Raw genomic sequence first — 13874 nt, 5'->3', positions numbered from 1 at the left:
ACTGTTTCTTTTTCAGAAACATACCACCCCAAATTTTCTGATAGTCTTGTTTTTAACTGTTGTTTGCTGAATCAAAAAGTAGCTGATTTCAATACAAGTTCATTGTCATTTCCTTCAAGAATTGGCTCATCTTTCTGGGCTTGAGAAACTGAACAAGCAACACCTGGCCTCATTCGAACCCTGTCAATGTATTTTTCACCCAAGAAATCTTGGATTTCAATAGGAGAACCACTGTCCTGAATAACAATGTTGATGAGGAAGTGAGCATACACAGACCTCATCTTGTAATTTCTGAAAGCCCAGTCTATAATGCCCTTGATCATGCTCTGTACATGACTACAGATAGTGCAAACAATAGTGATTTCTTTTCTATTTCTCTCAAGTTGGTGCTTCTACTTTTTCTTTCCAAGGAGACTGAGTTCTATACTGATGTGACTGAAGTCTCTTCCCAGGGTTCCTCTGGAGCCCTTCACAACAATAGTGCATCCCTTCAGAGTGCCGACATTTCCTGGAATGTCAATAGTCTGCTGAGAATGGTCTTTATTCTCACAGTAGATGTTTGAAAATATGTGAAAGAATAGGGTCTCCTATCTGATTTCTCTTCCAGGAACTTTATTGCTTTTCAACCTCTTAAAATACAAAATAATCACCATGGCATGATTTACTGTATTATGTTTAGTTCTGCACAAAGTAACAGAAGAGACTACATATTATGTGGAATACATGTCTAGGAATGTATTCAGGGTATTGAGAAGTCATGAAATTCATGTGGCAATGTATGAGAGAGGTCTAAAGGTATTGATTTTAGAGAAACAGCTGTCTTTGATTAAGTGATCATTATGTTAGGCAGTCTATATGCATGAACTCAATCCTCAAAACCTCTGATGGGATGGTAAAAATGGCACACTACCTATGAAGGAGGAATTTGCCAATATCTAACAAAATTGGATACACATTTTTCCTCTAACCCTAACAGTCCTATTTTTAAGCAATCTACCCCACCAACACACACGGTACAAGTATGAAATGACCCAAGATTATTCACTGTGTAGTGAATTATTTCTAATAGTAAAAGACTGGCAACAACCCAAAAGACTCTCAATCATGTATCCACATAATTGATGCTATGCAGCCATAAGAAAATGAAGATCTCCAAATAAACATATAGAGTGATATCTAGGATACACTGTTAAATAAAAATGTAAGGTACAGAACACTGTACAAAATATGCTATCTTTTGAGGTAGAGGGAGGAGGATAGAGTGCATACATTTATCTATACTTGTAAAATGAAACACTGGAAGGATATTCTGAAAACAAAATGGTTATTAGTAGGAATGGGGTGTAAAGGGAGATATAAATATATGAAGGGCTTCTCTGAATGCATATTTTTACATGGTTTTGACCTTTTAAACTATGTAAATGTTTTACATGTTTCCAAAAAATAAAAATGAGAAAAAAACATACAAAATCAAAGAGGTAAAAACCTTGCTATGCTAAATTTATGTCATCAATATCAATATCAATATGTAATTTAAATATATATGGATATATATACAGAGAAATATATACATATATTTCTTAGCTCTGTGTACTCGAAGTGTCATCAGAAATAATAATCAACTGACAATGAATACTCTTAGTGACAAGATTTTAACTTTAAATACTACTCTATTAAAAGGCACCATGGCTTGTTGGAGATTCCTGTGCTAGAGTAATAGAAGAATCAGCCTTTAAAGTGACTTCCAGTAACCTCTGCCTCCTGGTATCATGTTCTTGGATAGTTTCTTCCCACAATGACTAAGGTTGACATGTGTTAACCAATAGGAGACTGTGGAAATGATGTTATGTCACTTTTGAGAACTAGCTCATAAAAGACACAGAAGTCCAGCTTATTCTCCTTTGGACCATTAATTCTGCTTTATTCTCTTTTGGATCATTCACTCTGGGAGTGGGGGAAAGAGGTAGCAACCATATCATGAAAACATTCAAACAGTCCTACTGAAAGGTCCATAAGGTGAGGATCTAAAGCCTCCCACTAACAATCAACACTAACTCGCTAGTAATGTAAGTAAGCCATCATAGCCATCATGAAGTAGTAAATTAACAACCAAATCTTCAGACGCTAAAGCCCTGGCTAACATCTTAAATGCAACCCTATGAGAACCTTAAGCCAGGAAAAACAGCCAAGACACTCCCAGGTTTCTGATCCATAGAAACTGTGAGATAATGAAGGCTTATTGTTTTAAACCTCTAAGTTTTAAAGTAATTTTTTACATAGCAATAGTTAACTAATATAAACAGTAAAGGTAGAAAGTGAACTTGATGAGAAAGCAAGAAAGTGCACAAAAAATGATTAAGATATGTCAAAAGGATAAGAAATGTTTAGCCTGAATAGGCTCTCATCTCAAAGTTGGGACAACACATATTTTTAAAACTTTTATTTTGGAAAATCTAAAAACCACTTATTTGTCATTATTGCCTCATTAATTCCACACAGTTTTGTTCTTTTTTCTGTAACATTTTTTTTTAAAGATTTTAATTTATTTATTTGACAGAGAGAGACAGCGAGAGGGAACACAAGCAAGGGGAGTGTGAGAGGGAGAAGCAGGCTTCCCACTGAGCAGGGAGCCCGATGCAGGGCTTGAGCCCAGGACCCTGGGATCATGACCTGAGCCAAAGACAGACGCTTAACAGCTGAGCCACTCAGGCGCCCCTTTTTTTTCTGTAACATTTTAAGGTAAATTCTTGGTATATCATTTCACTTCACCCATAAATACTTAAGTGTATATTTTTAACAGTGAAAACTTAAGAATAAAAATTTGCCATCTCCAACAAAATGAAACAATAACTTCTTAGTATCTTTTCATACCCAGTCCATAGTTTTCTCAATTTCTATGTTTTGGATTTCTGTATGTGTGTTTATCTATCTATCTATCTATCTATCTATCTAATCTTAGAGAAAGAGCGAGTGCGCAAGTGGGAGGAGGGGCAGAAAGAATCCTGAAGCAGATTCCCTGCTGAGCGTGGAGCTCTATACCAGGATCCTGAGATCATGACCTGAGCCAAAATCAAGAGTTGGATGCTTAACTGAATGAGCCAACAGGTGCCCCTCTGTATATGCATATTTAATTAAATTTTGATATGATTGAATTTATGTCAGCCATTTTGCTATCTATACATCTCATGTCTTTTTCTTTGTTTCTCTGTTCCTTCTTTACTACCTTCTTTGGGGATTCTAATAAACTCTTTAATTTACAATAATCAACTTTAGGCTGATATTTAATTACAGCAAAATACAGCAATTTTGCTCTAATATAGTTCCATTTCTTTACATTACTGCTGTCACATATATCTATATATCTTATAATCTTAGTACTTTAGTACTAAAATTACTGCTTTAAATAACCTCATGTCCCTTTAAAGAAATTAAGAGGAAAAAAATGTATTATATACATGGCCTTTTATATCCACCCATGTATTTACCATTTCTGGTACTCTTCATTCCTTCCTATGGATTAGAATTACCATTTGGTATTATTCTTTACAGAAGGACTGGGAGGACTTCTTTTAGTATTTCTTCTAAGGCAGGTCTTCCAGCAACATGTCTGTCAATCTTTGCTTTTCTGGGAATGTTTTTAATTCACCTTCATATTTGAAAGATAGTTTTACTGGATTTAGAATTCTTGGTTAGCAATACTGTCTTCTTTCAGTGTATATGTGTTTCTGTCAGTCTTCTGGCCTCCACTCTCTGATAAAATATTAACTGCTAATCTTGTTACAATTGCCCTCTATAGGACTTGTTTTTCTCTTGTTGCTTTCAAGATTTTTTCTTTTTGGCTTTGGACCGTGACTATCCTATCTGGAGATGAATCTTTCATGTTTACACTACTTGAGTTTTGTTAAGTTTCTTGTTCTCTGGATTAATGATTTTCATCAAATTTGACAAGTTTTTGGCAAATATTTCTATGAATGTTTTTCTTTCCTCTTTCTCTTACTCCTTTCTTTCTAGAACTCTCATTATAAAAATTTGATGCACTTAATGTTGTTACACACTTCTTGGGCTCTGCTCATTTTTCCTCAGTCTTCTTTCCTCTCTGTTCTTCAGAATGAATAATTTTTATTAATCTACCTCCATGTTCTATGTTTCCTTCTTGTCATCTCAAATTTGCTATTTTCAACTCTAGAATTTCCATTAAGTTTTCCTTATTTCAGTTATCATATTGTTCTGTCATTTTTTGAACATATTTTTCTTTGATTCTTTCAACATACTTATAAGCTCTGAAGTATTTGCTAAATCCAACAATTGGGCCTATTCAGAAGGTATTTCTATTGTTTGCTTCCCCCCCCACCCCTGCCGGCTTCCCAAGTATGGTCACGTTTTATTGTTTCTTTGCTTGGCTGTAATTTTTCTGGAAGAGTCAACATTTTTAGGTAATACCTTGTAGTAATTATGGATTTTTAACTTGTTTTTCTAATTTTTATATTTAAAAAAGTAACTTAAACTTCAAATCTATTAAGGGTTTGCCCCTCTGAGACCTGGGTTAGAAAGCATATTCAAAGTTCAGCCAGTTCTTCAAGAAACAAGAACTGATGGCAAGGATGTGAAGAAAAAGGAACTCCTGTGTGCTGTTGGTGGGAAGGCAAACTGGTGGAGCCATTGTGGAAAACAGTATAATGTTTCCTCAAAAAGTTAAAAATAAAACTACATTATAATACAGTAAATACACTACTGGTCAAAATACAAAAAAAAATTACAAAAACCTAATTCAAAGGGATACATGCATCTCTGTGTTTATTTCAGCATTATTAAAATAGTCAAATTATAGAAGCAGCCCAGTGCCCATCAATAGATGAGTGGATAATGAAGACGCGATACACACACACACACAAAGAATATTATTCAGCCATAGAAAGGAAAAAAATCTGGCCATTTGTAATGATGTGAATGGAGCTAGAGAGTATAATGCTAAGTGAAATAAGTCAGAAAAAATAGCATATGATCTCATATGTGGAATTTAAGAGACAGACGAGCAAAGGGAAAAAAAAAGAGAGACACACACACAAACCAAGAAAGAGACCCTTAACTATAGAGAACAAACTGATGGTTACCAGAGGGGAGGTGGGTGGCGGATGGATAAAGTAGGTGAAGGGATTAAGAATACACTTATCATAATGAGCATTGAGTAACGTACAGAATTACTGAATCACTATATGGTACATATGAAACTAATATAACACTGTATATGTTAACTATACTAGAATTAAAATAAAAAGTGAAAACATAAAAAAGAAAAAGAAAAAACAAAGTCCAGCCAGTTCTTAAGTTTGCTTTGACTTTTATTTTTCATTGGGTTATCTCTGGCTTCTCAGTCAGCCAGTGATGCATGGAGAGTTCATCTAATTCTTTTTATGGCTTTCTCATTCCAGGATCTTTCAATTAGATTCTTGGTCGGTCAACTGTTCTTCCCATCTAGGACCACAACCTCTGACTATCACAGCTGTGGGTTTTTCCTTGTTTGTTTCTACCATGTTTGCCATTTCTGGTTCACAAAGCTCTACCATGAGTCTGTGCCCTCTGAGAGTAAAGCTGCTGGTTTTTACAGATGTACCACTCTGGTAAAGCTACATCAAGTTCATGGGTGGGTGTATGTGAATTATAATGCCAGGCAAAACGGCAGTAGACTCCTGCTGCTTTTACCTGAAGTTTTGGTAGTTTTTCAAAAATAAATGCTTCTCAATTTGTCTTTTATCTTTGGTGAATTCCCAGAACCCTCTGATTAGGTTTTTGGACAAATTCTGTAGTTTTATACTTCTTTTTGGGGTGTAGAGAAGAATACCTACCTCTGCATACCACCAGAGCTGGTCTTTCTATCGGTGATTATCTCAATTCATCTTAATACCACTAAAACTTGTATTAACCCCATATTACAAATAAGGGAATTAACACAGAAAGAAAACAGTCAACTATCCAAAGATTAAACAATTGCTAAATGGAGGAGGAAAAACAGGCATTTGCTTTCAGAGCTTTCTGTGTTTTTAAAAGATATGAATATGAAAATTATTAAAGTACTAGATCAGAAGCAGGTACAGGTGCTTTGGGAACATGGAAGAAAAGAATCTATTTTTGAAACCTAAGTGTTATTAGTAGATACAATATAAAGACAAATCACCACAGCATGTATCATTTACAAAAATACCATGTTTTTATGGATAAACATACCACTAAAATTTTCAGATATTTAAGATAGGTAAACACATTAAAAGTCTTTCTGTAGATTTTGCACTAATATAACTTACTCTCTTGCCAGTACCCCTTCCCACTGGAGGATGTGCCTCAGCAGCTTGACGAATTGTACAAACCATTAGTTCTATAAGAGCACTCTCTTGACGGTCAGACATTGCTAAAGTGAAACAAAATGCATGAGAATGAGTAGATAGTTTTACAATAACCATGTATTAAAGAAAACACAATTATAAAAAAACTGCAAACATACTCTATTACTGGTTATTTTAAAGACTGAAGTTAAGCTCTATATTTTCTCTTTTTTTATGAAGTAATATGTGCTTACCATAAGTCAAACAAGAAAGAGATATAGAAAGAGAAAGAGAATACACTCTGGTTTCTTCTAATACCTAATCTCTTCTAGTACCATATTTCTGAATTAGGCAATGCCAAAATTTTACTGTATTTCCTTTCAGATCATTTTAAAGCTCATAAAATCGGGTATCTTTTTTTAAATAAAAAAAGTGCTGTACATATTTTTAAAAAGTAACAATAGATTTTGATTATCCTTCAAGTCACTACATATACATATGAATAATTTTCTTAAATAATTGCAAGTTATTACATAATGAGTATTCCAAAATTTAGTCAAATCCCTACTGTTAACTCAAATTGCTTCCAAATTTTTGTTACTATAAGCAATGCAGTAATAAATATCATTAACACATATATATTTATGTACTGATACTTTTATTTCTGTAGAACAAATTCCCGAGAGAGTAATGGGTCAAAGGTTAAAATCTTGATACTGATAAATATAAGCTTATTTATTGCAATCCAAACCTCCAACTGCAATGATTATGTTTGGTTCCTCGTATCCCTGGCTAGCATAGATTCATAAATTCTTTCAATATTTGCCAATTTGGTGACTGGAAAATGGTATTCCACTGTTATTTTGCTTCTTCCTTAGTGAAATGTATTTTCTTGTTTATTGGCTTAGAATTTTTTCCTGAGATTTGTCTGTTTATTCTTTGCCCATTTTTTCTACTGTTATTCACCTTTCTTGAACTCCTGTATATAAGAAATATTAACTCTGTCTTTTGAATGAGGCAGATATTTTCTCAGTTTGTCCTTTTGATGTTAGACTCCTCCTGGTATCTTTTGTCAAAAATTCTTTTTAATAGAAATCGTTAATTTTTACAAAGTCACATCTGTACTGATTTCTCTTATGGCTTCTGGCTTTTTTTTTTTCTTTCCAATTTTAATGAGATACAATTGACATATAACACTGTACAAGTTTAAGTTATACAGTATAATGATCTGACATATATACTGTGAAATGATTATCATAAATATCCTTCATCTCATATAGATACAAAAAGGCCTCTGGGTTTCTTGTATTGCTTTCAAAGATCTCCTTATCCTAGAGATTATAGAAATACATTTTCTGATTCATTTTATTCACTCTCTTCAGCTTTTACATCTTTAATCTGTCTGGAATTTATTTCTGCTAATAGCATGAAGTATGAGCCTATTTACTCCTACCAAATGAATAGCCAATTAGGCCTCGAACGTTGTTAAGTAAACCAGTTTTCCCTGCTGAATTTAAATGCCACGTTTAAACATTTAAAAATGTTTTAGCCTCTCATATATAGGATTCTTTATTTAGTTTCACTTCTCTATATGTCTGTTCCTATTATAATGCCATACTGCTTTGATGATAGCTGCTTTAAAATATGCTATAATGTACTTTAATGTATAATTTAATTCAATTAGTTTGAACATTGAGTTGAACAAGATTCCTTTACCTAGTCCTTTTTCTAAATATTTTCTAATTTCTATAATGCTAATAGCAAACAACTAAGCATTTTTTATGTGTAAGGTACTACTGTGATTTATATGTATTAACTTGTTTTATCCTCAAAACAATTTCATGAGATAGGAGCTAAAACTTCACACTTTATACATAGGTAAAATGAGCCACAGAGAGGTTGAGTAACTTCCAAAGTACTCAGCTAATGCTGAAGTCAAGAAGTGAACTCAGGTAATCTGATCCAGAGTCTGTTCTCTTAAGCACTATGCTATACTGCCTTTTAAACAGAAGGAAAAAAATTCTATATAAACTCTGAAATAATTTTGCTTAGTTCTTCCTCTCCTCTCACCTCCCAGAACTCTACTCTCTCAAACCCACTGGATTCGAACTGGTATTTTACTTATTTTCATTTTATTTTGCTTAATTGATTTTTTTGAGAGAGACAAAGAGAGAGAGTACACACAAGGGGGGTGGAGGGTCAGAGGGAGAGGGAGAGAGAGAATCTTAAGCAGGCTCCATGCCGAGCACCGAGCCTGATGTGGGGCTGATCTCACAATCCCCAGATCATGACCTGAGTGGAAATCAAGAGTCAGATGCTTAATTGACTGAGCCACCCAGATGCCCCTCAAACTGGTATTTTTAAAAAGTTATTCATTCATTACATGGGAAGAACCAACATTTTAGTAACATTTTCAGCCAGGAACATAAGATAGACCTTTATTATAGAGATCTTATCGGATGTCATTTAAGAAAACGTTACAGTTTTCTTCACACTGTTTTGTACTTTCCTTGTTGAATTCATTCCTATATATTTTTAAAGATATATTTTTAGCACCAATTTGAATAGCTTAATTCTATCTCTGTCTCTCTCCCTTTCTCTGTATACTTATCTATGTTAAAGGCCAATAGATGGGATGATAGAGACAGACTTAAGTATAAATTAAAGAGATTAAGCTTCAGAAGCTTGTATTATTTTTTTTTAACTTGGGCAACAGCAACGAAAAGACAAAGACATAATAAAATCTTGTCCTTTTTATTCTAAAATCATCCTGTTTAAGAATACATATGTTCATCTTAATTTAATCATTTCTTTGGTTTTAACATTTTGATTGTCTTAAGAAAAACACATGAACGTCAGCCTGTCTTAGGAAAGTCACATGAAACAGTTTCAGCTTTTCCATTTACACTCCTCGATCCAAAGCCTAATAGTAGGAAAAAGCTTCCCACTCAATAAAACAACTAAGTTTCTATTTTTTATGATTCTAGAATTTCATAATTTTTCACATTTGGCTGCAGATAAAGGAATGACAAGTTTGTCTATGAACTAAATGCATTTTCTTTTATTTATGAAGAAAATCTCGTTCTACGGAAAGTGAGAAGAGAGAACTTACCAAGTACAGAAACACTCCCCCACTCTAAAATCCCTCTTAGTTTTGAAGAATAACCAAACCTTATACAGTGTCCAATGCCATTAACTTTGTTATTTTATAATTTTGAAGCATCTATGCAGACATGAACTCAAAACAGTTGAAATTAATTGAAATTCCCTTTGAGATATGACAGCAAAACCAAGTAATAATACTGAAAGTAAAACAAGCCGTAAGCCACAGAAAAGAGCCAAACAGCCACAGTTTCTAAACCTTCAGGAACCTCTTTGCACATCAACTCCATTTCCTCACTATTGATTTTATTCACATCACCTTGAACTGTGGCCTCTCTCTTTGCTTACCAATGAAAAGAAATGCTTAAAAATCACCATCAACCTAAATCATCACTAAAGCTAATAGTCTTTGCATAGCCCTTCTTCTTCTCTGCAGTATGTGGTATTATTAGCCATAGATCTCTTGAACATCCTCTTTACTGAGCTTCTATAGGGTATAATTATCTCTTATCATCTTTTTTATACAGCTTGCTAGAGGCTCTTACTCTCTCTTGTTTTTCCTGCCTTTGTCTCCTATCCATAATCTTTAAAACTTGGCTATGGGCTCTTTCTTTATAATCCATCTTCCTCTTCCATATTTTTATTGTCATTTCCCATAGAGACCATTGCCACATCTAACTGGTCTTCTGTCTATCCCAAGCCATGTTTACAAAGAGCACTTTTCCTAAAACATGAATTGGATCATATTACTCCCCTGTTTAAAATCCTCCCCTACTACTTAGAATGAACTAAATAAATCTACTTACAAACTAAAATGTTCTACATTATCTGGCTTCTGCCTCTATCTCATCTCGTGCCACTGGTTCACTGCACTCTAGCTACTGCAGCACCTGGAACATAACAATATCACTCATGCTTCAGATCTTTGCAGATCTCTCTACGCTACCCAGATGGCTCTCTTTTGACACCTCCCATGGCTAGCTCCTTCATCCTTCAGATTTTTGGTTCATAGGTGACTTCCTCAGAGAAATCTTCCTGTAAGGATTCAATCAAAAGACAGACCCCTCCTTATTATCATCCATGACACTTATTAACCCTTGAAATTATTCTGTTTACTTGGTTTTGATCTGCCTTCCCCACGAGAATGTAAACTTCATATGGGCAGTGAGCTGACCTTGTTTAGGACTGTACCCTGGGTGCTTAGTGTGAATAGTTAGCATATAGAAGGTGACAAATAAATATTTTTAAATTATAAATAAATTAATGATTCCTTGCTTTGAAGAATTTCATTTATCCACATTTACTTTATTCAGTACCTGGATCACTGAATTCTACCAATAGAAATAACCACAGAAGATTATCTACACTAAATTTGGGGGATTTTCTTTTTTATAGATGAAGAAGCTGAGAGACCCACATAAGTTAAATAACTTACTTAGGGTTTCCTTACCTGGTTACCTATTACTGAGGACCTCATATTGTACTAGAAATGTACCCAGTAATTTGATTTTGATATAGAACACACACACAATCACCACCACCACCACCACCGACAACAAAACCCTGTCCCTTAAAAACATTGTGAAGCAGACTTTAGGCTGTGATTTAAGTTGCTATTGGTAAGTCTTTGACAATGCGTTTCCCCAAACTTTAGGCCTGTTTCCAACTGCTAACTAAACTTCCATCCACTGGTTTTATACTCCACCTACATAAAATATAAATTTCTAACCAGTCTCAAAAATAAATAAGTTATTGGTGACGTTTTGTTACCATAAAATACAGTAAAATAATAGCACCGAAAATTGCTTTGGATGCCATTCCATGCCAGAGCTAATACGCAGCATAGCACCCATATGAATAAATGTGTGAAAAAAGTTGAGTCACAATATAGATACAGTTCTGTACTTGTTATTCATAATTTCCTCAGCCTTGCTTTCCCAGATTCAATCATACCCTAAACTGTGGTTCACTTAAGAACTTTTTCCCATTTTATAACTATCTTTTCTAACTAAAATCAAACCAACCAAACCAAGCCAAACCAAACCAAACTAACTTCTTAACTGAAGTTAAACCCAGTGTCAACTAAATTTAAATAATAACAAAACACCTAATAGTACATAGTTATTTCAACAAGGTAAATTCATGCAAAACACAATGACGACTGACAGACTATCTACTCACTGACACATCTTATTTAAATGAGTTAAAAATTAACAATACCAAAGCATACCACTTTGGCTCTTCCCTTAATTTATATCCCCTGCCTCCCTTCTTCTCATTGGAAATAACCTTGTAGAGCATGGGATGACAAAAAGAAAAATGGCAGAGAATCATGACAACGTCTAACCCGCTCTGATAATACGCTGATTCGATGGTGACAGTCAAGAGTAAAAAAATGAATGGAATGTACTACTAAATACTATCCCAGACACTTTGCTCAAGTGTTGACTGGGCTGTAGTGATTAGAAGGGGAATTGATTTTACTGAAATTGAAAATATTAAAATTCATTAGAAACAATGCATAAAGTCAGTGAACTTAGCTGTGAACATGTATAAGTAAAAGAGGGAGAAAACGTAGAATGTATGTTCATATTCCTGTGATCACAAAAGTGAAAGAGATTTGGAGTAATGCTGAGAGTTTGACCTAGTGAGCAGAAGGCCCCATCAACGTAGTAATAGAGCCATCTTCTTACCAAGGATATCTAGGGAAAAAAACCACATGCAAATAAAGCAAATGATAAAGTGGGGTCAAATATACTATAATAACCTCTACCTTAAGAGATGGTCTGGGAAAACTTGGGGAAAGATCTGTGTTACGGATTAAGAATGAGATTATGAGGCAAATACTCTGAGTTTAAAAGAGGCAATATGGTCAAACTCTCACTCTGCAGATGACATGATACTTTATGTGGAAAACCCAAAAGACTCCAACCCAAAGTTGTTAGAACTCATACAGGAATTCAGTAAAGTGGCAGGATATAAAATCAATGCACAGAAATCAGTTGCATTTCTATACACCAAAGAGACAGAAGATAGAGAAATTAAGGAGTTGATTCCACTTACAATTGCACCCAAAACCATAAGATACCTAGGAATAAATCTAACCAAAGACGCAAACGATCTGTACTCAGAATACAATAGAATACTCACGTAAAGAAATTGAGGAAGACACAGAGAAATGGAAAAACATTCCATGCTCATGGACTGGAAGAACAAATACTGTGAAATGTCTATGCTACCTAGAACAATTTACATTGCTCTAGGCAATCCCTATCAAAAACACTATCCACTTTTTCACAGAACTGGAACAAATAATCCTAAAATTTGTATGGAACCAGAAAAGACTAGCTAAAGGAATGCTGAAAAGGAAAGCCAAAGTTGGTGGCCTCACATAGCTAAAGGAATGTTGAAAAGGAAAGCCAAAGTTGGTGGCCTCACATAGCTAAAGGAATGTTGAAAAGGAAAGCCAAAATTGGTGGCCTCACAATTCCAGACTTCAAGCCATATTACAAAAGCTGTAATCATCAAGACAGTATGGTACTGGCACAAAAAGAGACACATAGATCAATGGAACAGAACAGAGAACCCAGAAATGGACTCTCAACTCTATGGTCAACTAATCTTCCACAAAGCAGGAAAGCATATCCAATGGAAAAAAGACAGTCTCTTCAACAAATGGTGTTGGAAAAACTGGACAGCCACATGCAGAAGAATGAAACTGGACTATTTCCTTACACCATACACAAAAATAGACTCAAAATGGATGAAAGACCTAAATGTGAGACAGGAATCCATCAAAATCCTAGAGGAGAACACAGGCAGCAACCTCTTTAACCTCAGCTGCAGCAACTTCTTGCTAGACACGTCTCCAAAGGCAAGGAAAACAAAGGCAAAATAAACTATTTCATTAAGATAAAAAGCTTTTGCACAGCAATAGAAACAGTCAACAAAATCAAAAGATAACCAACATAATGGGAGAAGATATTTGCAAATGACATATCAGATAAAGGGCCAGTATCCAAATTCTATAAAGGATTTATCAACTCAACACCCAAAGAACAAATAACCCAATCAAGAAATGGGCAGAAGACACGAATAGACATTTCTGCAAAGAAGACATACAAATGGCCAAGACACATGAAAAAGTGCTCATTACTTGGCATCAGGGAAATACAAATCAAAACCACAATGAGATACCACCTCACACCAGTCAGAATGGCTAAAATCAACAAGTCAGGAAATGACAGATGTTAGTGAGGATGTAGAGAAAGGGGAACCCTCTTACACTGTTGGTAGGAATGCAAGCTGGAGTAGCCCTCTGGAAAACAGAATGGAAATTCCTCAAAAAGTGAAAAATAGAGCTACCCTATGACCCTGCAATTGCACTACTGGGTATTTACCCCAAAGATACAAATGTTGTGATCTGAAGGGGCACCTGCACCCCCATGTTCACAG

General features: G+C 34.8%; 1 protein-coding gene across 2 annotated transcripts in view; it reads right to left on the bottom strand.

The window, feature by feature from the left end:
* STAG1 (stromal antigen 1) overlaps positions 1-13874 on the bottom strand; it is a 467337-nt gene that overhangs the window by 85978 nt on the left and 367485 nt on the right. For both annotated transcript variants that reach the window (XM_040636781.1, XM_040636782.1), the window contains one exon: positions 6300-6403. In XM_040636781.1, the coding sequence (XP_040492715.1) occupies positions 6300-6403 (104 nt within the window). The remainder of the gene's footprint in view (positions 1-6299; positions 6404-13874) is intronic.

The sequence above is a fragment of the Ursus maritimus genome, unplaced genomic scaffold (assembly GCF_017311325.1).
Source record: "Ursus maritimus isolate PB19 unplaced genomic scaffold, ASM1731132v1 scaffold_20, whole genome shotgun sequence".
NCBI lineage: Eukaryota > Metazoa > Chordata > Mammalia > Carnivora > Ursidae > Ursus > Ursus maritimus.
Note: the sequence above shows the minus strand (reverse complement) of the source record. Positions and strands in the feature narration are given on the sequence as shown.